The sequence below is a fragment of the Uloborus diversus genome, chromosome 1 (genome assembly GCF_026930045.1).
Source record: "Uloborus diversus isolate 005 chromosome 1, Udiv.v.3.1, whole genome shotgun sequence".
Classification (NCBI taxonomy): Eukaryota; Metazoa; Arthropoda; class Arachnida; order Araneae; family Uloboridae; genus Uloborus; species Uloborus diversus.
This window is the reverse complement of record NC_072731.1, coordinates 209,235,450-209,262,944: the sequence shown is the minus strand read 5'-3', so window position 1 is coordinate 209,262,944 and position 27,495 is coordinate 209,235,450. Positions and strand designations below refer to the sequence as shown.

Sequence of the window (27,495 nt, the reverse complement as noted above, 5' to 3'; positions counted from 1 at the left end):
TATCTCGACAAAATGTTCTCTCTTTGGAACATAAGAGCCACTATTGAACAAATTAAGGAAAAATATTTTTTTTTTCTTTCTGTATATTGGTTTATTTTCACACTGCAGAATTTGCAACTGAAATACATGGCATGCAATATGTGCCTAACGAGTATTGGATTTGTTATTGCACACAAGCCAATACATGAATTGGTTTTTATTCTTCAGAAGAGGCTAAATTAAATTGTATATTTTATTTTTCATAAAAATAACAGAAGCAATATGTATCACAGATTAAAATTGTCAGTATTTACAATTGATTGCAGTCAAAACTTGTGATTCAGTTTCTCAAGCTTTCGTACCCATCTCCTGTGTCTCGCTTTTTTGAAACCGTTGAAACACAGATTTCAGGCTGAAAATTCAAAATTTTGTTAACTGCCGTGATAAAAATATAGTGGTGGTAAAAAAATTGCATCACTCGCGCTGCAAAGGAGAGGAATATCATCCCGACTGCATTCAACACACAGTCAAGCATCCCGTAACCCAGATGATTTGGGGATGTATTTTTGATCAAGGAGTTGGTGATCTTCACTTTGTGCAAGGAACACTAAACGCTCAGGTGTATATTGGCATTTTGGAGGAGAAATTGCTTTCTACTATCCGGGATCACTTTACTTCAGTTCCAAACGTCATTTTCCAGGATGATTCTGCTCCGTGCCATAGGGCAAAACTGGTAAGTAACATTCAAAAACCTTTATCCTGCCATTAGACTTAAATTGACATGGGGTTAAGCAATTTATTTTCTCTAAACTCACACGCAGATTCAGAAATGGAAAATGAGCATGGGGTCAGCAATTTGCCGTGGCCTGGAAACAGTCCCGATCTACATAAACAATTATCGGATTCCTGCTGTTAAATGTTTATTTCATAAGGTTTGCAGAATTTCACATAAATTTATCAATAATCGGTCGACCAAAAAAACTTCTCACATAATCCCATTGTTGTGAAAATGCGAGGGTGATGCATTTTTTTTACCAGCACTGTAGACAAAACACAGCTTTCAATAATTTGCCGAGTTATTTAATGATTAGGACGATATGGTCTTAAATGTTCTTTTGTTTTTAGAAAGAAAACTAAAAAACATTCTCATAATAGATAAATCATTCATTGCTTTGGTGTCAAAATATTTTCTCTGCTGAATACATTAAAAGATGTGAATGCATTAAGAGATGTAAATACGCATGTATATACAAGGGCTGTTTTTAAAGTAAGCACCGTTTTGAAATAAAAAAAGAGGTACAGCCAGAGCAAAGAAATTTATTGCACAAAAATCTACCAGCCTTATACTATTTTTTATATTGCTCCTGTGATTTTCCAAGCATTTGTTGCATTGTACAGATTGTTGCATACCTATTTATAGAAAGTTGCCACCTGCGTAGTCAACCATGGGGTAACGTGTTTCCCTGAGCTTATCATTGATGTTGTGCAATCGACTGCCAAAGAAAGACTTTAGATGCCAAAACAATTGAAAGTTGCTGCAAGCGAGGTCGGAGCAGTCCAAAGAATATTCAAAAATGGCCGTGCAAGAGTCCTCATGTCTGACTATGCAGGCGGCAACTTTCTATGAATAGGTGTACAAAAACTTGTACCACATTATGACAAAGGCTTGGAAAATCACCGGCGCAACGTCGAAAAATAGCTTATGGGTGAGATTTTTTTGCAATAAATTTCTTTGCTCTATCCCCCTGTACTTGTTCTTTTTTTTATTTCAAAAAACTTACTTTAAAAACATTCCTTGTATATACAGTCGAACCTCATTAATCGTCCAACAAGCTTAAAACAAACTATAATTGGGACTCCCCTCCTATTGTGTGAATGCTATTTATTGTTTTTCGGAGAAGATAAACAACAGTGAAGACAAATTAGTTTTAAAGGTCCTTTTGATCTCCCTTGTCTTATGCAGGAACACCAGAAATTGAGACAGAGTAGAGATATGAAATAGATAGCTCCTTCTCGGAATTGTTAATTTCTGCATGCTTTCTACCAAGAGCAAAATAGTTCTGTTGAAATCATATTTTCTGCGAAACTTTTTATTCGGATAAGGTTAAATAGATAAATTAAACATTCGTCAAGGTTATATAAAAAATTCCAAAAATCCTTTCTTAGCATGCACTTTTACAAATATTGGGAGCAATACAGTTGGACCTCCGTATATCAGAGTAGCAAACTGCTGGGGAAAAATTTGATATATAATGTCAAAGTGATTATAGTTTATCATTAATTGCTCCTAAAACATTAAAATTAAAGCTAATTTTTATGTATGAAACTATATTTCTAATTTTCTGACAATCGGGAATGAATGAAAATTAATAATAAATGTGAAACATTTACTGAGCACTGCATAGTTTCTGAAAAAACTATTGTACTGCAGTTTTATGTTTTGGAGTGGAAGTTTTCTGTAAGTTTCAATAGTTTCATTGTGGCTTTTGGATTTTTCATAATAGCAGACGATTTGCTTGCGGAAATACTAAATTTTCCAGAAATGATTCTTTGCCTAGAAATGGCTTCATTCTTCGACAATTCAACCTGATCCGCAACATTATGGGGTTTTTGTTTTGACAATGTAATCGAGAGAAAAGTAAAAATCAAAAATAATTTGTAAAACACTTGAATTTGAATAATTTTCACTGAAGCTAAAGAGACTAGGAATGATTATCAACAGACAAAAGGGACAGCTTGAAACTGATTTTACTGTATTAACGGTTGCAACCAAGATTTAAAATAAACTTGAAGGAATTTAAAAACTCGAGAACGGAACAATGACTTATGTGTTCACATATCAAAACCAGCTTTCTTATGAGGTTCATAGTAACCTATACTGAACTTCATCCTCCCCTGGACTAACCTTTATTTTTCGTGAGGCAAGCTGCCTAAAGCTGGAAAAAAACCTCTGAATGTCACAAATTTTTTTCGATATATAGAAATAATTTTTTTACATGTAATGGACATAGAAATTTGCTGGGAGTTTAATATAGAAAATTTCAACATGTGAAAGTTCGATATATAGAGGTTCAATTGTATATGTATATATTGTGTTCAGTCAAAACTTTTTTTTTAATTTTTTAATTCAATGAAACTTGTAAATCTATTTAGAACTCGTGATGAAAGTATAAATTGCTTAATTCACTTTTTCTGAAGGCGTTAGCAAATTGAAGACTTTAAAAAACATACTATTGATTTAAAACATTGAATAATGCATCTGATATTTCTATGAAGTAACTTGCAGCATTTGAATCATTAAAAACGATTATTTCAATTGGAAGACATTCCCATGAAAAACATCAGACTTCTAAAAAACTGATGAAGAATGTCGGCTAAAACAAACCCATGGTGCAACGAACTAATATTATTGGCTGAAATTTGTTTCTTATTGGTTGGAGCTGTTAAGTAATGCTTTTGCTGCTAAAACCTAGCACTATGCTTGACAAGAGCTCAAAAAAGTTTAACTTTTCAGTTATATTACTAGCATAACTATCACATACACTGGGCCTTAGCAATGTACATTATACTTGCATAAGCACCTTAAACTTTCTTTTGCTATTTTCTGAATGTCTCTCGTGAATACTTACAATGAAAGCAAAATGACATTGGAAAGATATAAAGTAAAACTTTTTACCACAATGGGAACGCATTCCTCATCAGGGTCCACTTCTTCATATTTCTTGGACTTGAAGTACAGCCGACGCTTGGCCAGGTAGAGCACAATGATGTCACAAATAACTACCACCTAGTTAAGAGGTTCAGACAGAGAAAGTTCAAGTCAAGCAATAACAGAACCATGTACATATGAACAGTTAAATAATATCAACTACCAGTATTTCTGCTTCTTTTTTATTCTTATCGTTTTTAAATTCCACCTGTAACTGCATAAGATGAAATCAGCGCTATGTGTAACACTAACCAGAACGAATCTAATTATACTTCCTTTAAATGTAAATGTACATAGGAAAATAAACTGCTGTTGAGATGTGCCTGAGAGAGTATAAAATTAATTCAACTTGCAAATTTTATTTGTGAACCTAGCATTTAAATGTATGGAGTTTCTATGTTGCAGAAATGATATAACTTCTTCAAGAAAAAAAAGCTGAGTTTCAAATTTAAAAATAAGAAAATGTTAATCAAAGGTTTGTCAAAGAAACTATTAAATGACGTACATTGTTGTTGTACTTTTAGGAAAACGGGAAATTTTCTAACCCCCCTTCCCCCCCCCCAAAAAAAGACGCAAATTGCATTTCAGCAGCAAAGCAAGCATGTCTGATATTGACATTCAAAATTTCTTTTGTATAAGTGATAATGTAACTTATAACTAGATATTAAACTTAAATGATTTGAGCTCACTATAATAAATATCAGCAAGTGATCAAAACAATTAAGTAAGTGTTTGAATTGCATGACAGCAATTATACACCTAAGGTTTCAAAACACAAACAAATCAATGATAAGTTACTGGTATAATAAGAACTCAACTTATGAGTAACAATACCAGTGTAAAATCATGCTGTGTTACCCTACATACTAATTTTTTACTTTTTTTTTTTTTAAAGTTAGCACTATAGCAAAAGATGAATCTTCTTTGATGCACTGGTTATACAAACCCTGTAACAAAACAATTAAACCAATTTTACATTTTCCAAGTTGAGGAATTTTACTGCTCTTTATTATAATGTCAAAAAGATGAACATTAAATGTAGTTACCACAGCTAATAAACCAAGACCAGCTCCCACATTGGTCAGCAGGGGCACAATGCGAAACTTTCCTGCTTGGCCTACAACACTGATAGACAGCCGAATGCCATACATCTTATACAGTGTTCGAGTATTGTCAGAATAATAATTTGCGTACCTAAAAAGGAAAAAAAAAAAAAAAAATGAGATCAAACTAATAGTGTGAGTTGAACATGGTTACTATGTCAGGGTTGCCACAGGGTTCCCAAATGCTACTTAATTTGGTATTTGGAGACTTCTTTCAGCAAAAAGGTGCAAAAACTTTTTTGAAGACTTTTTGTAGGTAATTTGAGTTATCATTTTAAAATACTTGTATTTTTCAGCTCAATTTTTTAATTTGTTATTTTGAAACCCATTATTATTATCAGTGGTGCCCATCTTCCCAACAAGAGCAAGGGCGCACCCCCTCCCCCAATAACCACAAAAAAAAAAAAAAAAAAAAAAAAAATCCTGTGACACAATCCCCGCCCGCCATTAATCTCCCTATACATCTGTTATTAATGTTCATTTCACCATCTTTTCAGTAATAAAAACCTTTCCTCACCTTCTGCTATCCATCAATCCACTCCATTGCATTTAAGTGATAATGGGGAATGGCTTAAATAACGGGATAATCGTTTCACAATTGTTGCTATTGGTAAAGTTGAGTTGCTTATTGCTTCCTTAGTTTATGCTATCTTTCAATTGAGACAGGGTGGTGACTGAATTGGACAATTTTTTTTTAATTTTCAATACTTCCTCAGCTTGGTTAAAATGCAAGTAACTCAAATTTCATAATTACTTTAAGTAACGAATCATATGAATGCTATTTTTTTAAAACTTTTCAAATTCATCAAGCTCTTTGTTTGCAACTTTTATGAAATTTTCAAGCTACTTTTTTTATGGTATTTTTCCGGTGGCAATGCTGTATGGAAACAAAATATTTATGGCACAAGTAATTTTTTTAACACACTGAACCATCTCTGATAACTACTCTCCCAAAAGAACAAATTTTAAAGGAATATAATTTTTCCCTGTAGGCATAGTGCCTCAAGTACAAGGGAGGTACCGCATTTGTACCAGTAGTGTTTTGTTCCTGGAAAATTGATAAAAAATTAACACCTCTACTTTTGTCCTTCAGAACTGATGATATTTCTAGAATATATATGGCAGTTTCTACAGAAACCTCAAATGGCCAACAACTCAGTTTTGAATCTTGATTTCAGGAGCAAAGTGTTTCAATTTCAGGTACAAATGTTGTAAAATTAAGGGTCCAAAACGCTAGTTAACTAAACTTCTACACACAGCTCCCTCTTAAAATAGCAACACTTTTCTGAAAAGAAGAAATTTTTTTTCTTTCTTCTGTTTATTTTATGGGTCTTGATTCAAATAACTCAATCACAAAAACATGCATTGCTGCCTTTGGTGTTTTTAACAGCTTTGACCCAGTGCTGTAGTTGAGAAAAAATATTTGGGCAAACACACCTTTTCATAGGGTAAATGTCATGGTTGATGAATTTTCGATAGGTCAAAATAAGTCAGTTTAAATTATGTATGCCTGATTTAATTAAAAAAACACATTGTATTCCAAAAAGATGGTTTGAAACAAACTTTATTTTAAAAATAATAAACCAAATATTTCGGGGAATGGCATCCCCCCCCCCCCCCCAACTACTACAGCAATGCCCTCACATCACTTTAAAGTATATTGTGTTGTCATTTTTTACATACTCTCATTACAAATTTGGTTCTTAATATGTAAGTTTCCAATCTTAAGTGACACACATAAACAAATTTTAGTGACACACATAAACAAATTTTTCTTATTTTTACTGTTGTGTTAAAATTAGTTTTTTGGAGTTTTAGTTTTAAAAGAAAATTATCTGGTAATACAAGAATAGTTGCTTCAGAGAGCTTTCACAGCATTAACTCATTTTAATTACTTAAAATATAAATAAAATAATACATGATTTTTTGTCTTCAAAAAATGTAACATGAGATTATGTCAAATTTGAAAGTGTTAAAAGTCTGTGCTAAAGGGATTCTTTTTTTAAAGAAAATATTTTTGAAATGAAAGCATTCAACGTCACGTTATTTAAACACAACTAGCTGCGTCGCCCGGCTTTGCACGATCCACCTCAAAAATAAAAGTTATGTCAAGTGACGCGAGTTCAACACTCAGGCTTGAACCAAAAAAAAAAAGTCAGTGAAATTTTGCGGCAGATTGCGGAAAACCCCCAAAAAGTAAACATTTTAAATCCCCTGATTACAGGAAAAGCCTCAAAACAAAAACAAGAATTTTACCTGTGCATATTCGAGAAAAAAAATGGCAACAGATCTTTCATCTCAATGATTTTCTTCACGCTATACGTTTTAATAAAAGCATTGTTGCGGAAAGTTGAGATGAAGCACTGAATAATAATTTGAATGGAGGAAAGCCTTTGAAAAATAGGGATTTGATTTTGAAATCTAAGACTCAAAATAAATAGTTTTAATTGATATCTCCGCTAATTATTATTGGAGGATTATGTTAAATAGCCAAACATGAAGACGGGAGGATTACGAATCTATCAATACCTGGTTCGATGGTCAGTTCACTGTTGTTCGGGAGAAGAAGCTTGAACATACATAGATACACTCAGTTTTTAATTATATAAGAGATTATTGCATTAATACAATTATTCACTTGTTTGATTCGCAAGTTGAATATAAATACAGTTGAGCCCACTTATTAAAATATCGGTTAAAAGAATATCCCGTTTAATATAATACATTTTCAATGTACCAAACCAATGTAATGTGTTGTTTTTATTCCAGTTAAAGGATCCGCTTATTAGAATATTTTTTCTTGGCAAAATGGCTATTCCATTAAGCAGTTTCGACTGTATGTCCAATACATGAGCCTCTTTGTAACAATGGTACAGTCAATCTAGAGTATCGAACTTTTTAATTTTAAATCAAGTACCCAAGTACCCCGCAATTTCTTAAATTTGATAGCTTTTTCATTTCAGTAACTCCGTTGTTTGCACCTGCAAGCATCTCTTTGCTTTGTTTTCTAAGGACCACACCACTGCCATTTTTTCCATCTACAGGTGATTAGATTGCATCAAACTAATGCTGAAGATCTAAACAAGACAGTAAATATGATGATAGATATAAAAAATTCAAAGAATAAATAATGAACCATTGCCAAATTTAACAGCACCTAAATTTAAAAATTCAAATTATATAAAAAAATACCAACTTCAAATTATATAAAAAATACATCATCTCAGCAGCAACTATTATTTTACCTGAAATTCCAACCAGGAGATATTTTCACATTCGGGTCATCCAATCGACTGAACTCATATTTGGGAAAGCAGTATTTCTTGTTAAAATCGAGATTACAATCCCATTTTATGATCACAGCAATGACACCACCCTGCAAAAGATTTTTCGTTAATGATTACAATTTTTCAGTTGAGGAGTACTTCTGAAGTAAAACCTTTGTCAAAAGAAAAAAAAATCTTAAAATCATACCATTACATTTTGGATACAGAGTAAGGGGCAGATTCAACTTTAACACAATTGATCGTATTTGATTCAATTGAATTCTATCTACTAATAGTGCAGCCAAATATTTCTTTTGCCCCACCCAAAAGATTCCTTGCTACCTTACTAGTAGAAAGAATTTGATCGAATCAAGACAAATATGCCCTGAAAACCTCTAAGCTGAACTTTTGCTATGAAAGTCTAGATGTGAGAGGCATTTGGGAAAAAAGTGTTTTTTTCAGAAACCTGTCCACTTTGCCATACTTTCCAGTACATCATATTGTGGTGGAGCATAATCACAGGCATTGAACTAACCCCAAAGGGAAAATATTCTGTCGAATCTGCAAATAAGGGTGGCATAAAAAGCCATTGGATTTAAGCATGCTTTCAATTTTCAACAATTCAAAAAAACATATAATGAGATAGCTTTTCATCACTCGAAAAACAATCTAAAAAATAAAAATGGTTATCAAACCCACTGTTAACCTAACCTTGCCTACTGTGTTTTTATAGTTCCCACCCTTCCCCTTTCTTTTGCAGGTATTCACACTTGTTAATGAATGGCACAGTTGCAGTATACCAGGGGTTCCCAAACTTAGAGGCCAAAGGGATAGTTTTAAAATTTTCTAGAGACTCACGGACAGTACCCAGGTAGAGATAACTCCTCTTGCACATGGTAGTTCAGAGTCGTAGGCATATTTTTGTATTAGAACAAGTTGATAAATGTAATATCTACATTTTTAATAAACTATTGTTATAGCATTCCTAGAATTTAAAAACACAAATAAAATTTTACAACAAATCTTCAGCTCTCATCCGTCAGGTCGAAGTAATTCAACACAGGGAGTAAAACAATTTTTCTCTTAGCATTTGAACTAACATTCATTAATAACTGGGTAATAACATAATTTTTAATGCTAGTTTAAGACAGAATACAGGAGCTGAATTACAAGATGGCAGTGAATATTTTAAGGATTGACATTGCCTTATCCTAATATGTGCAATTGGAAACTCACAAAATATAAATACACAGAAAATCCTCACAGTAGAATTAAAATACCTATAGCTGGAGCAAACCTAACCTGGCAGCATCGTGAAGGCTACACAGAAACAAAACACAGTGTTACGACAATGTCAGGTTAGGTTGCCTCAACAATAGTAATTATGACTTGGTTGAATTATGCATTCAAAATCTGACCCACTGCAGTAGGCAATTTTTGACCTGCAAGCCATAGTTTGGAGACCCGAGCACTGTACTACGAAGTAACATTTCATCGACTATAATTCATTTCTTTGCATTTTGAACAGGCATAAATTTTTGCCACTTTTTTTTATGCAAGTAATAATTGTAAAATGTCACCTTTTCAAAGTTCTGATGAAATTCACAGCTTGCATTAGCAAATGCTCAACAATTTTAGAAGAGGAAACCAGAGAAAATACAGATTGTCTGTGGAAGCATATTATCTACGCTTGTAAGTTTTTTACTTACATATTTCCTCCAATTTGACATGGGGGGGGGGCAGAGGAAGTAAAACATTTATCTTTAGTAAAATTATTAAATTTAATGTAAGAACTATGCATTTAGTAAAACATTTACAAAAGGAAATACGAGCTTCGGTAGGAAATACTTTAATGTTGCAATAGTTGTTCTTGATTGAAGAACTAATGAACACTATTGAAAGAACAATTTCATACCTATCTAGAAAGAAAGAGCTCCAACTGAAACAGACCTCTTCGCTTAAGTAGATTGCCAGCAAGTTTGCCTGAATTTGAAAATTTTGTGCTTGTAGAGTCTGAACCAAGTTTGGTTTGAGTCAACCGTCCCAATTTTCTTTCAATGGATATGAAATTATTTAAAATAGATGGCCACTTAAACTAAACCTAGTTGATAAGTGAACCAAATGTGTAAATTCTTTGCATTTGACGCTTTACGATGCATACAATTTTCTTCTTTTTAGAGGTTGAATTAACCCCTTGAGGACCAGCGCATGGAAAACGAAGCGCAGCTACGGGACCGAACGTTCCGAAATGGACCGCCGCCATCGGCCCGAGCATTTACAGCAGTTAAGCCTAACTGAACAAAAATATTCATATAAAATCAGCATATCAAAATAATGACTTGAAATTTTAAATTTGCTGTAACAATGTACTACTGATTACTAATTATTAATATAAAGACTATTACGTTATTAGAAGGGAGTGAAATAAGTAGAATACTAAAACTTTAACTATGTGCACAAAGTTAAATAATATGTGCACAAAAACAAAGTTAGAGTTAGAGATCTTGAGTGTGCAACCAAAGAAAAAGAAATGTCGCAAAAAATATGTAAATTTAATTAAAACAACTTAGGTCAACGAATTTAAAATAGTTCAATTCCCACGCAACAAATCTCAAAATTGCTTCATAATTCTCTCGAAAACATTCCCTTTCACTCACTTCGCTAACCATTTTTATTGCAATGTTCTAGTCTCCAAATGAAAAAGAATAAATAAAGAAGAACAATATCAGAAAGGATTCAAAAATAATCATAAACTTCAGTGCTGCTTGAAATCATTCCTGTACTCTCATCGAACGGGGAATCCCAAAAGTCTGGAACACATACGCAAAAATATTTTAACCATCCTCCCCTCCCCCATTATTTATTCAGCTAGATGTATATCTCTTTCAATTACTCGTAACAAAAAAAGAGAAGCAAAGATATAAACAAGAGCAATTGAGACCTCATAAATCATTCGCGCAGAGCAGTGATTCACTGATGTTTACATAAAAAAAAAATCTATCTTATTGAGAGGCCCAAATAAAAAACTAAAGCCTATACATGAAGGTCAAATACCATGTGACTCGAATATGATCAAAGTTATAGCCATTTAGCGCCATCTATTATCGTTTAAATATTCAGTTCAATCGTTCCATTTCGAGAAAGCGTATATGTGACGCTGGTGTTGGCTATTGAAAAAATTATTGATTCCCATGCAAATTCGTTCTTGCACGTCGGCTGGGTGCGGGCTGACGCGATTGACGTCATCGCCAATCGGCACGTGCCGAGTCGACGTGCATAAGACACGTGCATTGAGATGGAATGAGGTGGTGTTTGGAATGAATGAGTGAGTGAGGGTGACTATCAAGTTGATAGATGGAGATCGTTTTTGTTTTTAAGCGATTCTGTTTCTTTATTTTATTTTCCTGTAAATAGTTATGATTAAGTGTTCAAATAAACAACGAGTTTTTAAACATTAGTTTTCCTTTCAAAAACAACTGCTACATGGGCTTAGAACGTTGGGAAAGTTCAGGAAAGGAATTTTTTTATGTCAACAGGTTATGGGCCGTGCCCATGTTGCAATATTTCATTTTGAGAGATATATCGGCTTCGGGGGCCGTAAGGATTGAAAAATCTTATGAGCTTTTTAAAGTCTGAAGATTTTCAAGTTTAAGTTAGAAATTTTGAACATTGCTTTACAGCCATGGCTTTGCTCCCCGAAGGTTTTGAACTGCTCAGCAAAAAGAACTGGGATAGATGGAAAATAGATGTTAAGGTATTACTTCTCGATAAAGGATGTTGGAAATATATTGAAGGGAAAGTAGTCGCTTTAGATGAAAAGGCAACTAGTCGTGAGCGTAGCGAATTTCTCCTGTTGCAGGATCGCGCTTACACCACACTTTATTATGCTATAAAGCCTGAGTTCAGACCACTTATTCAAGACACTGCAGATGGCAAAAAAGCATGGGAGATTCTACAAGCTCAGTTTGAACCAAAAACGCGAGCGAGAGTTATACAACTTTTGGATGAATTCTTTAACATCCGTTATAAAGATAACGAAGAAATGGGTCTTTTTATAGCTAGAGTTAAATTGGCTGTGAAGAAATTGTATGACGCGGGCCATAGTTTAGATTCGCTTTTTCAAGGTTTCCAAGTTATTAGGCATTTACCGCCGGAATATACCGGTATAATCCAACTAATTTACCGTTGGAGTGATGAAGATTTTGACATCAACAAGATTGCTGAGGAGCTGGTGAAAGAAGAAAGTAGACTGAAACAGGTAAAAGCCGACAATGAAAAACCTGAGGTGAGTGCTTTCAATATTACTAATAGAAGCAAGAAGACAGGAAAAGTAGTAGAAAACAAAGGAAATGCTAAATTTGTTAAAAATACGAAGGATAGAAAGTTAATAGGACCGTGTCATAGATGTCATCAATACGGACATTTGATCGCGCAATGTAAAAGTAACGTAAATCGTAATAACTTTTCGAACTTCAATGATAAATATTCGATGTTAGTTGAGAGTTACATTTCGACCTCTGAATCAGGAGCAGGTAAAGATTGCAATAGGAATCAGTTTCACTGGATTTTTGATTGTGCGGCAACAACGCATTTTTGTAATAACAAGAACTTAATGAAAAATTTTGAAGAAATTTCCGATGTAAATATGGCTTTGGCAGTGGGAAATGCTAATAGTAAAGTTTTGGGAAGAGGAACTGTGAGATTTGCTGTAAAAATGAACGGGAAAGTTAATTGGATAGAGTTAACAAACGTTTTATACAACCCAAACATGAGAAGAAATTTAATCTCCGGTGCACGTTTAGAAGCAGCCGGTGCACATTTTGTTGGTAGTAAAGGAAAAATTTGCGTGTTCTTCAATAATTGGCGAAAGCTATTTTATGCACGGAGAGAAGAGGGTTTATACTATGTAGAACCGTTTGCGTACGATACTGCAGAAAATAAACAAGTAGAAAGCGGATTCAACGTAAATGCCGGTACTGTTAAACAAACGCAAATTGTAGAAAATAAACAAACGGAAGTCGGATTTAACGTAAATGCTGGAACTGTTAAACAAAATCAACTCTCTAACCTTTGGCATAGGAGATTTTGTCACATAAATTATGATTACATCCGAGATACTAGTAAAAATCAAAGCGTGAATGGTCTTCCAAAAATAGAAAAACCAGACGAAAAATGTGAAATTTGTATTCTAGCTAAGTCAACTAGGATTTCTTTTAAATCAAATCCTAAGACCTCAAATTCTGCACTACAGTTAGTTTTTATGGACGTTTGTGGTCCTCTACCAACGCCATCAAAAAGTGGGAGTAGATATTTTCTTTCGATAATTGATGATTTTAGTCGTTTCGTGACTGTTTACACTTTAAAACGAAAAGATGAAGTTTTAAGCAAATTCATCCACTATCATAAGAAAATGGAAAGAATAACGGGAAAGAAACTTGTTAGCATTCGTACAGACAACGGGGGCGAATTTTGCAATGAAGAGTTTGAACGGTATTTAAGTTCTTACGGTATTCAAGCCCAAAGAACAAATGCTTATACGCCAGAGGAAAACGGGATTTGCGAACGTTTCAACAAGACAGCTTTAGACGGGATAAAAGCAATGCTAAAAGACGCGAAAATGAACAATGAATGGTGGGCGGAAGCATTATATTGTTTCACTTTCACTTGGAATCGAATTTGTCATAAAACAACCAAAACTCCTTTTGAAATGTTTTTCGGCAGAAAACCCTCGGTAGTATTCCTAAAAGCTTTCGGAAGTAAAGCTTTCGTTAATGTTCCAAAACAACGGAGAAATAAATTCGAAATGCGTGCAATTGAGGGAATAATGATAGGATATGCGATAAATACCAGAGGATATAGAATTTGGTTAAATAACGAGCAAAAAGTAATTGAAACTTGTAATGTTAAGTTTAATGAAAATAAGAATGCAGTGGAAGAAGTCCTGGACCCAATAGAAAAACCTAAAAAACGAACTCAATACTCGGAATTCCATTATGAGTTAGATGAGGAAGAAAGCGCGCAAAATCGCGATGAAGGTGGAACATCTAGTGAAGATTCAACTGAGAAAGTTTCTGAAGAAGAAAACGGATCTGAATTTGCGAAAAACGCGTCAGAATTGAATTGGGTTAGAAATGCAGTGCCGAGAACAGACGGAACGCGAAATGACATTTATTATTTCTTAGAGGGAACGAAACAAAGATTTAGATCATGTAATGATATAGAAAAATATTGCAAAAGTAAAAATTTAAAATTCGAAAAACAGCTGTTTGATTTTAGCGGAAAGAATGTTTTTTCAGGAAAGATTAAATTTGCAAATGATACGGAACGCGAAACTGAAAAAAATGAAGCAAACATTGTTGAGGTGAAAATTCCGACAAGTTTCAAGGACGCTATAGAATCCGAAAATGCTCAAGATTGGATCGAATCCATGAACGACGAGTTAAATACGATGAAAGAAAGAAAAGTTTTTGAGTTAGTTGAGAGACCGCCGAACAAAACTATACTAGGAAATAGATGGGTGTACAGCGTAAAAAGGGATGTAAATAATCAAATTTCAAGATTCAAATCGAGGTTGGTAATTTTAGGTTGTCAACAAAGGAGAGAAGATTTTGACGCTATTTTTTGCCCAGTAGTCAATTTTTCAATTATTCGACTATTTTTTTGTATTTTGGTTTGTTTTTATAGTTGGAAAAATTGTCAAGTAGACATAAAAAACGCTTATTTATATGCCGAATTAAAGGAAAGTATATATATGCACCAACCCGTAGGTTTTTGTAAAGATAAAAATAAAGTTTGTCTTCTGAAAAAGTCAATCTACGGACTACATCAAAGTGGAAGAAACTGGTATATAGAAATCGAGAAAGCATTAAAAAATATTAATTTCATTAAAGTAGAATGGTGTAATTGCGTTTTTAAAGGACGAAATACCATCCTATTACTCTACGTAGATGATATCGTAATATTCGGAAAGGAAAACCAGTATATAGATGAAGTCATAAAAAGTCTGCGAAAAATTTTCGATCTGAAAGTCCTCGGAGAAACGAGAAAATTGTTAGGGATCGAATTTTGTCAAGATCATAAAAATTTGTATTTGCATCAACAAAGTTACATAGAAGAAATTTGTGAAAAATTTAAAGAATATAAAATCCCGATAACTTCTTTACCCATAGTAAAAGGAACTGTTATTTCAAAATTAGATTGCCCAAGTTCGAAGTGTGAAATAGAAGAAATGGAAAGAATTCCCTATCGCAGTTTGCTCGGTAGTTTAATATTTTTAGCAAACCGCACTCGCCCCGACATAACCTACGCGGTAAATGTTTTATCGCAAGTGCAGGAAAATCCCGGAATCAAACACTGGGAAATACTACTTAAGCTTCTAGGTTACGTTAGGTCTACCAAAGAATATAAGCTGAACTTGTCCAAAGTGCGAAACATTGAAATGAAAAGTTTTTCAGATGCCGACTACGCTGCAAGTAGGGACGACAGAGTTTCATTGGGAGGAATGATAATTTTTATCGACGAAGTTCCTATTGTGTGGAAAACAACGAAGCAAAAATGTGTGAGTCTGTCTTCGATGGAATCTGAATATATCGCACTAGCTGACGCGGCGAAAGAGTCTGTGTGGCTGAAAAATGTACTAGCGGATAAAAATTTGAACTTCAGTCTTGGAGATTGTACTTTATTTTGCGACAACAAATCGGCAATTGATTTCACGAAATCAAGTGTAGAAAATGCGCGAACGAAACATATAGACGTTAGATACCATTTTATTCGCAATTTAGTAAATGATGAAATTTTTAGTTTGAAATTTGTTTCTGGGAAAGAAAATGTTGCAGATTTGTTTACGAAGCCACCTACTAGATTGGAGTTAAAGAAATTTTGTGATCAAGTATTTGTTTGAATGTGCTTTCTTTTGGAAAGAATGACTTTTCCGGACTTAACGTTTTGACCAGCGAGATGCTGTGTGATTTTTTTTTTTTTGAGATGCACTGACTTTGAACTTTTTGACTTTATTTCAAAGTGAACTTTTTGAACTTTAGTTATGCTGAACTTTTTACTTATTAGATTTTCTTCAAATTTCAAATTTTTTTGATTGAGTACTTGTGATATTTATGTATTGTGTTTTTGAAATGTTAGTTACATTTGCAATTGATATTTTTGATGTTGTGAAAGTGATAGTATGTTTGAAGAGTGATTTGCACGGGAAGGGGGCCGATGTTGGCTATTGAAAAAATTATTGATTCCCATGCAAATTCGTTCTTGCACGTCGGCTGGGTGCGGGCTGACGCGATTGACGTCATCGCCAATCGGCGATCGGCACGTGCTGAGTCGACGTGCATAAGACACGTGCATTGAGATGGAATGAGGTGGTGTTTGGAATGAATGAGTGAGTGAGGGTGACTATCAAGTTGATAGATGGAGATCGTTTTTGTTTTTAAGCGATTCTGTTTCTTTATTTTATTTTCCTGTAAATAGTTATGATTAAGTGTTCAAATAAACGACGAGTTTTTAAACATTAGTTTTCCTTTCAAAAACAACTGCTACATGGGCTTAGAACGTTGGGAAAGTTCAGGAAAGGAATTTTTTTAAGTCAACAGCTGGGACGTCAGCGTCGATCAGAGCGAGTAGCGGTTACGTGCCGCTGGGCTGATAAGAGAGAAATTGTTGCGTAGCGTCCGCGTGACGCTGGGTGCGAACGGGTTAAGGGTTAACATTTTTGTACATAAAATGAGCTAGTAATGTCAAAAACTACTTCATTCATTTTTAGTTTTCCTTTGATGTCAGAAATATCTTTCATTCAATTAATTCAGATAAGAAGGCTTTTATTCCATCAAGAGTAAAACTTGTATTTTAAAACAGGGTGGGGGAGAGAAAGAATTCCAACCTGTGAAGCAATAGAGTTGTAATCTTCCTGCCCGCTCCATCGAACAATGTCACCCAACCGGAAGACAGGACACTCTTGATTGTAATCCGGATCGTAGTGGCAAGACTGTAAATAGGAACTGTTTGACGTGTCCTTGATATTGCGCCTATGATAAATTAGAAACAAAAGGGGAAAATATTAATAATTAACAATTAATCTGAATTAAAAACTTAGAAAGTAAAATCTAGGAAGATGCATGCATTGGTGTGAAAAAGTTTTGTCAAAATTAGGAATATTTTTCCAACTATGATAATTTTTATAATATTACCAACTAACTCGACTGCCGAAAATCACTGACTTTTTTCTAATGGTTGATCCTATAATCAGGAATATTAAAATAGTATCAAAACTTGTAAACCAAGTCAGTTTCTTCTCCTTATAATTTAGTTCTGTATCCCTTTTTTTTTCTTTTTTACAATTTTTGTGTAAAACTTACCAATTGCTAAAAAAAAACTTCATTCCCAAATATTATGGGCTATGTTGCAGAAAACTATTATTGAAGGCCTAAATAAAGTGGAAAACACAATAATAGATCTAAAAAACCAAAGAATGTAAAATTTTCTAAATGTTGACTACTGCCAAGCTTAACAGAGACTCGAAATTTTACTAAAATCCAAGAATTTCCTTAGCAAAATTTGTGCTCATCAAATAAAACTTCAACATAAAAAGGCCTTTCTTACAAGCATTCATTAATGCCTATGTAACGAAAAATCGTGACCATTTTAGAAATTCTACATTGGCGTTAGGGTTTGAAACATGGTAAGAAATCAAAACAGTTACAAAAATCAAAACAAGTCCATAAACATTACATGGGGCAATTGGTGATTCTTAAAAATGTAGAACATTAACTGTAAAAACAGGGTCATAATTTTTGAAAGGATAAATGTTATTTGCACTGGTGACTTGTAGAACAAAAAAATGAACATTTTATAGAGGTGCAAACAAAATGATTTGTACTTAATGAAGACTGAATTAGTAGACAAGCGAAAGTAATATCCTTATTTGAACACCAAGAAAAGTGCTTTAGTCAATCAGTGCAGAAGGAAGTATGATCACATATGTCCACAAAGATATTACCTGTTTGAGTCTGCAAACTTTGGGAAGTTCACAAAATTTTTGATTAAAATAGTGAAATCTTGACTTGCTTCCAATAAGGCAGATTTGTTCCTCCTGAATAAAAAAAAGATCCAATAAGAATGCAAGTTGTGAGTATTCCTAAGTAATTAAAGCAGAACTCAAAATATGTACAAAGGAAAATAATGCCCTCTTTCATGTCTTAAATTCAAGAAAAGATTTATATATTGAAAGTGCAGTTTGAACTAAAAACCAATATTGAGCAATAAGTTACCAGTCTTAAGCCAGGAAGAACTACATGCAATATATAGACAGCCTGATTGTCACATCCAGATTGCAGTTTCGTTCTTGTTATGAACTAATCAGTCTTGAATAGTGAGATGACATCTGCCTCCAACTCGGTTATTTACTGTTCCTGACTGATAAGTCCATAACAAAAATGAAACTGCAGTCTTTGGATGTAATAACCAGGCTGTCAATATATTGCATGTGTAAAAGAATTGTTTGTTGCACCAAAATGTAAAAAAAAAAACTGAAACCTCATTTAAGGTAATTTGATAGTAGCATATTAATAGATATTATGGATTGTTAATGCTTGATGAATTAACTAGTTAGTAGAATAAACCAGTGATAAGCAACATGCTAAGGGTATCAAGTGAAAGTGGGAAGATATTGAATTTTTATCTTAAGTTAACAAATTTTAATCACTTTAATTAGTAATTTTCAGTTTATGCTTTTTTCTGGTCTCATTGACTGCAAAAGGTCTTGGAAAACTACAACCAAGGGCGCCCATATAGGGGGCAAGGGGGGGTCTCGGGCCCCCTTTGAAATTAGAAATTCCTTGCTTTTAGTACTTTTTTCTTTGCATAATATAAAAATATTTCTTCGCCAGCCATTAATGAAAAAGTTCTTAAAAATGTCAAATTTTAATGACTCTAATCTGTCCTGAAATCAGTTTCCACAGGGAAAATATCCAGCTAAACCACGAGGAAAATATTTGAGCCCCCCCCCCCCTTGCAACTTTGCATATGGGCGCCCATGACTACAACTATTTTTTCAAAGAATTGTTATTGCTGTTCCATTATATATAATTATTATTTGATTTTAATAAAGTAATGCATGCAATTATATGTATTTAAACTACTTTATTTTATACTACAAAAATTTATTTATGATTCATCATATTTTGAAAGGCATATTTGGAAGGCACCAAAACTTTATTTGTGCCAAGGGTCTCACTATATCCTAACGTGACCCTAATAACTAGAAACCAAATTTCAATGCATTAGGTCAAGCATGAAATAAGGAACAACTTACAATGGAAGAATATCATCTTCTAAGGGGCACCAAGCGCGTATTTCACAAGTGTAATTGCCAGTCCTATTGTTGAAGTCCTTACAACGGCCAGTCATAACTCCTGAAACAAAAAAATTGATGCAATAGTCTCTTCTGGTGATCAGTCCGTTTGCCTATACAGTAGGGTGGTTCGAAAAAATCGATTTTTTTATTTTGGAATCACATTACCTCTTAAAAGTCACCAGACACCTGCTTGTAGTTTGGTGTCCTCAATTTGGGAAAAAAAAATAATAATAAGTTGACATCTTCAGTTCACTCATAAGGCTGAAAATTGGAAAAAATATGTTCAAAATTGAAAATTTCAGAAAATAATAAAGTTTTTTTTTTTTGTATTTTTTTACAATGAGACAGTCATAAATTGTCAGTTTATAGTGTTGTTTGAATCTTGAAAATATTTTATAGCTTTTAAACTAGATCTTTAGTTAGCACATGTGCCTTAAATTGGGCTTCAAATTTCAGGAGATTTTAACCCAATTTAAGGCGTATGCGCAAATGAAAGATCTTATGTAAAAGCTATAAAAAAAAATTTTAGGTTCAAACTACGCTATATACTGATATTTGCCTGTATAAACACAATTGCCTGGCTGTTGTTTAACAAAAATATGTAAAAAAAAATATATTTTTTAAATATTCAATTTTTAGCATATTTTTTCAAATATTCAGCCTCATGCGCGACCTAAAGATGTCAGCTTAGAATTTTTTTCTATATTTTCCCCAATTGAGGATACCAAACTTAACTATAATTTTTGGGAGGTAATGTGATTCTGAAATTCAAAAAAAAAAAAAAAAAAAAAAATTGAACCAATTTAATATACAGTACTAAACAAAAGTACTGGAAGTTTGAGAAGTTAACAATTTTTTTAAGCACAAGACCTCCAAAAAAAAATTTTTTTTTTCTCATTGCAATTGACCTTGTTTAGGCTGAAATGTTGAATAAGTTTTTAAACAATGTATGATGAAATTATTGAATACAAATAATCTGTTAATTGCATAAAAGACATATTATTAGAAAAATGTTTATGTTTTCAAAACTTGGAGTTCAATTAGACTCCTTTCAAATTAAAATAAAATAAGATACAATTTCAAGTAACACTAAGCAGAAAAATAATGAATAAGGGCAACTGAACCAAGAACACTATGCTTTGGACTGATCGATCACTGAATGATCGATTGCAGTAGCCACTCTTTCAGGTATGAGATCCACAAGTTTTGCAACACTTCTTTTGTTATTTCATGGTGCTGAACTTCTTTTACTGCTTCCTTACAAATCTAGAATCTGTAGATTTGTATGTCTTATCAACATATACAAAATATTCTAAAGCAAAAGAGAATTACCAACCATTTCCAGTGGGAAGTGCTTGACCCTTAATACAAGCATTATTCTTTGGATCGCAGAGGGCACCTGGCACATCGGGATCCTGAAAAAGTTACAATAAAAAATTGAGATATAAAGTCAATAAAAATTTGAAGCATGAATAAGCATATTAGATAATTGTTAATTCAGTTGTTAGGTTAAAGCTTTTAAACTTAAGTAAAGTAAGGCTTTTTTTTCTCTAAAGATATACATTTTTGACTGTTAATAATTCAACTACTGTCTGGAGGTCTAAACAAATAACAAATTCAAATATTATTGAAAATTGTTTTTTACTAAAATTACAATAAGCGATACAAAAATAAAACAAATTTAATCTTTGTTTATACAATTCCAGCCATTTTTATCATTCAATTGCACATTTTTTTATTTTTTGAAAATTGTAATTTTAATATTCTACAAAAAAATAGCAATGCAGGTCAAGGTCACAGATACATACATCTAATTATCAATCATAGCTGTTTGAATCACCTACAATCAGCAGGATTATTAATTATTCTACACAGTTAGTTATAAAATCTACATTATATTTCTTAGCTACTGAATTGAGCTCTTTAGGAGGGGTAATACTCACAGAAACTACAAAAAGAATTGCAATAAATGTCAACAAAGTATATATGGGGGGGGGGGGGGTGAGAAAGTTGAGAGCAATACAGGTTAAATACTAATTTTTAATAACAATAATAACAGCAACATCCATTTTAGCCATAACTATTTAGTGATAAATTTGATGTCAATTTTTGTTTTTGATACTTTATATTTCAAATTGAAGTATGATTTATTACTCCATATTGTTTCAATAATTTAATCAGTTGCATTGGTTGGTTTATTTTAGTTGTTTATAAGCTTCATCACTTTAAATATTTTCAGCAAGAATTCCTACCTCTATAAAGTTAAACTACAATAAATAATTAAAGAATAAATCTGAGAGAGAGAGAGAGAAAGAAGCTAATATTCTATTGTGTCCAAACAATTAACATTAAAATGTTTTCAGTCCAAGTATTTTGCAACCTAAGAAAATAAACTTGAAAACTTGAAGAACTGACCTCTCCACATGTTCCCTGAGTTTGATTAGGAGTTATTATAATATTGGTAGCAATGAAGGTGGCTCCATTCTCCTGAAATAGAAAATAAATTATGAGTTTTAATACATTACAAAAAAAAAAAAAAAAAACCCTCAAGAATGATTATTGATCTAAAATACAGGTTAAGAATTTAACTTTAATATCCACAAAAGTATCATGGCAGAAACTGTAGATATTTTAATTTCTTAACAGGTTCTTGGTCATTTCGGAACAGTTTTTTTTTTTTTTTTTTTTTAATTTTCGTTCAAGATTATATGAAATCAAATGTTTATGTTACCCACCATAAATGGTAACACAACAACAAAAATAATTTGGGTATTTTTCATTTTTTCCATGGTCTTTCTTGCATCTGTGATTAAGCTTGCATCCTGGTTATTTGGAGATCTTGATAAAAGAATGAGGTCAATTTATTCCAATTCTGCATTGACTTCAATTTTCTTGCAGAAATGAATTTCAATTCAAACTAAGCATAAACTTTATCTTGTAATATCATTTTGAATGTCTTTTCAGGAATTGTTACGATCTAACAATGGCAAGTAATTTAATAGAGTTTTAAACTATGGCAGGTGAAATAACAACGAAAATTATTTTGGAATAATATAATACTAGATTGGGTTAGAAAACATACATTTTAATCAATATAAATTCATAACTTATATTTTCAACAAAACCTTTCTTTTTCAATTAATTCTAGTCCTAACATTGTTTACAGATTGCCCATACTGACTGAAATTGTCAGGGGTCTGTCAAGGATTTTTCACAGGGTCCGTTTTTTGTGAAAAATAAAATAATTATTGGAAATTTCAAAATTTATATTTCTTTGCAAAATTAACAGCCCAGTGTTTGAGCTGATTTCCCTAATTTTATTTTCAAACAAAGATCCCAAAAGCTATTGGCTCATACACAAAATATGTGTTATTTTGACTTCAGATTTGCTTTTTCAGTAAATAATTTGGGAAATGTCCGTTTTGGTTGATCAGAATTTTGTGAAGGGTCCATTTTGGTTGATCCAATTTTTGTGAAGGGTCCATTAAAAGATCCAACTTTCCTCTGTCCAGACCCGATTAATGTCCATAATACAGTCAGACACGACTGAACTTAATTTGTCCCAAGCACAAGATTTGATTAAAAATTCTGTTTAAGCCATTATTAGAATAAAACTTAATGGAGAGCCTTGTAACAATAACCTATCTTTGTCACATCTCTGCAGGGGGGGGGAATACAGGGGAGCAAGAGGGGGGCAATCCATCCCCAAATTTTTTTTCAAATGGTAAAAAACGGATATACATTCAATTTATGAAAACCGCAAATCAATCTTTATTAAAAAAATTCTCGCTGACTCTTAGAAAAAGTTGATGAAAATCGATTTCCAGACGAGGCACACATGTTTTTGGCTATTTGAATAACGGCTTGGGAATTTATGAAGCATTTGCCAAATGCCAATCCTTTTAGAGCAGAAAACACAAATGAAGAATCATGTTTTATTTCTACTAAAGAAGTAATCTTCTAATGTAGGCTAAATATTTCATACTTGTGTGCTAAGAATAATGGTAGCACATCCCATATGAGAGTCCCGTTCAGTGGAGGGACATCATGATTTTTCACAAGAAAATTCCTTGCTATTTCCCATTTATTGTTTCTCTCATATTTTTAATGCATGTTTGTTTCATGAGTGTTCATCGCTTTCTTCTGCTAGAAACACATTTCAGTCACTCAATGCATAATATGCTTTCATAGAAACTTCTTAAAAATACGCTTAAAAAAAAATCACACATCAATAAACCTATTGTTTTTCTGGGACTGTTTAATTATCCAATCTCGGAGTGACACAAGATGGTCAAGAGTTAAAATCATAAATACCCCACTTAAATTAAATCAGGCTAGTGATTTGACACCCAGAAGAATTATTGGGAAACAACTCTTTCAATGGTGAAAAGGTTGATGCCCTTTAACATTCAGGACTGTGCTTAAATTTTTATTTACTTTGAGGTTATTGTAGAGAGCGTCTGAACAATGCTTTGTTCTATCAAAACATCATCAATCTGCTAACCTTAATTTTCGGACTGTTCAAGTTGAAGATCAATTTACTGCTGAAACTGTTAATTTTCATACAGATGTATATTTCAACCAAGAGTGGAACTTTTCTAAAAAAAAAAAGTTCTCCTAATCAATTTCATAAAGGCGCAAAGGAAAAAAAATCAAATGAATTTAGAAGAATTGATATCAATCCATATAATGGATGTTAAGTCATAACGTTGATTTAATATTTTATACAAAATAAGATTCAGTTTTGAATGAAATTAACACACGATTTGTAGATAAAAAAACTTTGCTTGGGTGATTTTGAAGAGCAAAATGTGAAAGGTTTTCTCACGTAACTTTGTTACTTTAATTATTTTTTAACTATTCCAATAAGCTCAGCTTGCAGAGAAAGATCATTTTCGTATCTTAGGAGGTTAGAGAGTTATTTTTGAAGCATAGTGGGCCAAAAAGTAAAAATAAAAATGAATAAATAAAATAAAATAGACTAAATGAAAAAAAAGTTTTCACCTTTAGCTGTACTGTCAAAAAAGTACAATACTGTGCATTGATAGATTAGTAAAAAAGATTTTGTGTTCTTCCGAATTCCAAAAATCATCATTTAAAACGTTACTAAAAGGTAAAATCTGTAGCATCAAGACATTTTAGAATGACAACTTATGTTGAAATAAATAAAAATATCTGTCATAAAAGTTTAAATTGTTCTTAAACCAAACTTTTCATTAATATTAAGCTCATTTTATGATCCCTTCCCACTAGCCAATATGTGTTTTGCTCCACATTGAGGTAACTCATTTTAAGAAACTCGACCCCCCCCCCCCAAGTGGAATGTTGAAATGCTGCCCCTGCATCTCTGCACACAATTTTCCATCTAATCATGCATTACAATACCATGGAACACTGTACCAATTTTCTATGTTTCAATGAAAATTGTCTATCATCTTCTTTCTAAAATTACAATTAATTTTGCACATATATATATTTTTTAATTTCTGTACCATATACTTTAACAACTTTTACAAATACAGCACAACTGTTTTGTCTTGCAAAATACTGATCAAGAATAGCCAAGTACACTCACCGAGGGTGGTACCACAAAGTCCGCCACATCCCAAATTCTACGATACCATTCTGGATGCTGTACCTCTGGATTGAATGATTCGTCTGAGAAATTTGTGAAGACCACACCCTTTACCTTTGTGGTAACGGAGCTTTCAACCTCACTGAAGTCCTGATACCCTTTCTTGTATACCAAAACATAACTGAAAAGGTGAAAGGGTTGAAACATATCAAACTGACTGTGTATTTTAATAATTGACTATTCAAGATTATACAAACATGCTTAATAAGAAGCTCAATGGACCCATATATTTTGTTAGCCAAATTGTGATTTACAATGAATTAAAACAGTTTTGAAGTAAGAACATTTTTCAGTGGCAATCATATTTTCTTGATCCATATATAATGCATATTAGTAACAAAAAATATTATCTAATTAATTTATATTTTTGTTGTTCTATTATACATCATACATTTAAATAAAAATACAGAGGCATTTAATGTTGAGAAAGTTTATAATATTTACATGTGAGATGGCGATGGTAGTGGAAGAGGGATCCTTAACTTTTTTTAGAGTTGAGCCTTCTTTATAAAAAATACAATTAAAACAATTTTAAGCGCTTACAAGGTTTTAATTGATGGTTCAAAGGTTCTAACCGTTATTGAGAACACAAAAAAAAGGTGACAGGTAGAAAATAAAAAATGCATAAATAAAATCAATAGCAAAAGGCTGGACACTATGTACTACACTATGATCCTGATCAACCTGTGATTGCTAAAAATACTAAGAACAGCAATAATTTTTTTTAATTGTAAAATGTACATTTATTAGCACAATAATGTGCTATGAGTGTATTTTTAAAGGACATTGATTAACGTACCCAATAATGTAGCCAATAATAGCTAGCTGAAAAATGCGACTGATAACTCCAATCAAAAGATTTTTTATATTTACTATTTTTGGAGTTTCATAAGAAAATACAGCTTCCAGAAAACTGCGACAAGTTACCATTATTTTCAGGAATAAAAAATAGGATTCCTGCTGAAAATTTCAACTGCACACAAATTGTGTTTTTTGATTAAAGAGGGGGAGTTAGAAATGACAACCATTTAAATATGTTAAAGCAATGTGATAACTAATTATCACACAGGTGCCGATAAGTGTTGACAACGGAAACCACAACAAAACGAGCGACTATTTTTCGAGCAAGTACACTCCGCCTTTAATCACGTGACTATAAAAGTGCTACATTAAAAAATCTTGCCACGCCTCCTTTTTTTTTTACTAAAGAGCATAGAATTGAATGTTAAGCTATGAAACACAAATCTGAATTTTTTTCTCAAGATTACAAATTAAAAAATTATAGATCTCTTGAGCTTTGAAATTAGATTTTTTTTCCCTTAAAAGAGTGGTAAATGGTGCTAATGTGACGTCAGGATTGTACATCCAATAGAAGGCACAGTTATTACATTTTTTAACCACCTCGTTAGTTGTCCAGGCTGCCTATCCCGAGTTTTGTATCCAGCAAGGTTACAGTTTTGAATTTATTTTTTTCCCCGACTTGATTGAGACAAGCCATTCATTCATGAGTTTAGGATTTGAGTGTTGAAAGTAAAGAACTGATTTTTTTTTGCATATCATTGTTATATGTGTATGTAAAACAACAAATGATTGATATTTCTTGCGAAAAAAGACCATTCTTCTGGAAAAGCCCGCTTTCTCAATACAAAAACATCGGCATATGCATTTGTTTTCCACGCAACAGCTGTCACCAGGATGTTCTTCTTGACATGAAAGTAGCTCATTGCGATGCACTCAACAGTTTGATTGAGTGTATGCAGCAGTTTATTTCAACAAAACTGGTTTAAATAAAAAAAAATATTTGAAATTGTTTTACTTCAACGCACTCAAGCAAACCAGTATGACGGTAAATAGCACACCAGCAACTTTTATTAATGATTCGGCCATCCAATGAAAAGTTGCTGTTTGGGGGAGTGTTGTTGGTTTAGTGACGTCAGTTACTAGAGTAAATATTCGAGTTCAAGATGTCGACTGCAATGTTTGTGGAAAGACGTAATGACGCAAAGACTCATGATTTTTCATTGTATAGTCTTCCTAACTTTTAAAAAAAGCAAGTGATTTTTGATACAGTTATGCCACCAGATGGGAGAAAACGCCAGAAACCGGACCAGAACACGATGAAGGAAATAATTCATAGTGGTCATTTTATGGTATCTGATATTGACGATTCGGAAATTCAAGAGGGAGAAGATAGCCCGTCTTTGGTTGTGCACGAGTCTGATTGTGATCAAGAGAGTCTACCCTTGCCAGCTAGAGGATTCGATTTCGAATCTGCTTGCAAGGAAACTTCAAAGACGTATACCTTCGGATCTCGAAGTACCCATTCAATATCCATCGATGCATCCCTCACTAAACTCTTCGAATGCATGACGTTAGCCTACAGGTAAACAGTAATTTTAGTATCAGTGCTCTATACACGTAATTTACAGTAATGTCAATGGTAATCA

General features: G+C 32.9%; 2 protein-coding genes across 2 annotated transcripts in view; one reads left to right on the top strand and one right to left on the bottom strand.

Moving 5' to 3' along the window:
- Window positions 1-112: 112 nt before the first annotated feature.
- LOC129224624 (P2X purinoceptor 4-like) lies at window positions 113-26,128 on the bottom strand. Its single transcript, XM_054859111.1, has 11 exons — window positions 25,848-26,128; window positions 24,989-25,169; window positions 21,829-21,900; window positions 20,750-20,828; window positions 19,372-19,471; window positions 18,058-18,150; window positions 16,942-17,086; window positions 8,037-8,167; window positions 4,735-4,882; window positions 3,656-3,766; window positions 113-391 (listed from the first exon to the last, which is right to left on the bottom strand). Exons 1-11 carry the CDS (start codon window positions 25,976-25,978, stop codon window positions 320-322), a joined length of 1,263 nt encoding a protein of 420 aa, XP_054715086.1. The 5' UTR covers window positions 25,979-26,128; the 3' UTR covers window positions 113-319.
- Window positions 26,129-27,063: 935 nt separating this feature from the next.
- LOC129234152 (MLX-interacting protein-like) overlaps window positions 27,064-27,495 on the top strand; it is a 45,791-nt gene continuing 45,359 nt past the window's right edge. The window contains exon 1 of the mRNA XM_054868052.1: window positions 27,064-27,431. Within this exon, the coding sequence (XP_054724027.1) occupies window positions 27,121-27,431 (311 nt within the window). The 5' untranslated portion in view covers window positions 27,064-27,120. The remainder of the gene's footprint in view (window positions 27,432-27,495) is intronic.

Bases quoted from the DNA above. Each gene is read 5' to 3' on its own strand.
- LOC129224624 (XM_054859111.1), bottom strand. From the start codon at position 25,978: ATGGTAACTTGTCGCAGTTTTCTGGAAGCTGTATTTTCTTATGAAACT. The intron at 19,472-20,749 runs GTTGGTAATTCT...TTTTTGTTTCAG, and splicing joins AGCACTTCCCACTGGAAATG to GAGTTATGACTGGCCGTTGT. The intron at 8,168-16,941 runs GTTGGAATTCTT...AATCTTTTGCAG, and splicing joins ACAACTCTATTGCTTCACAG to GGTGGTGTCATTGCTGTGAT.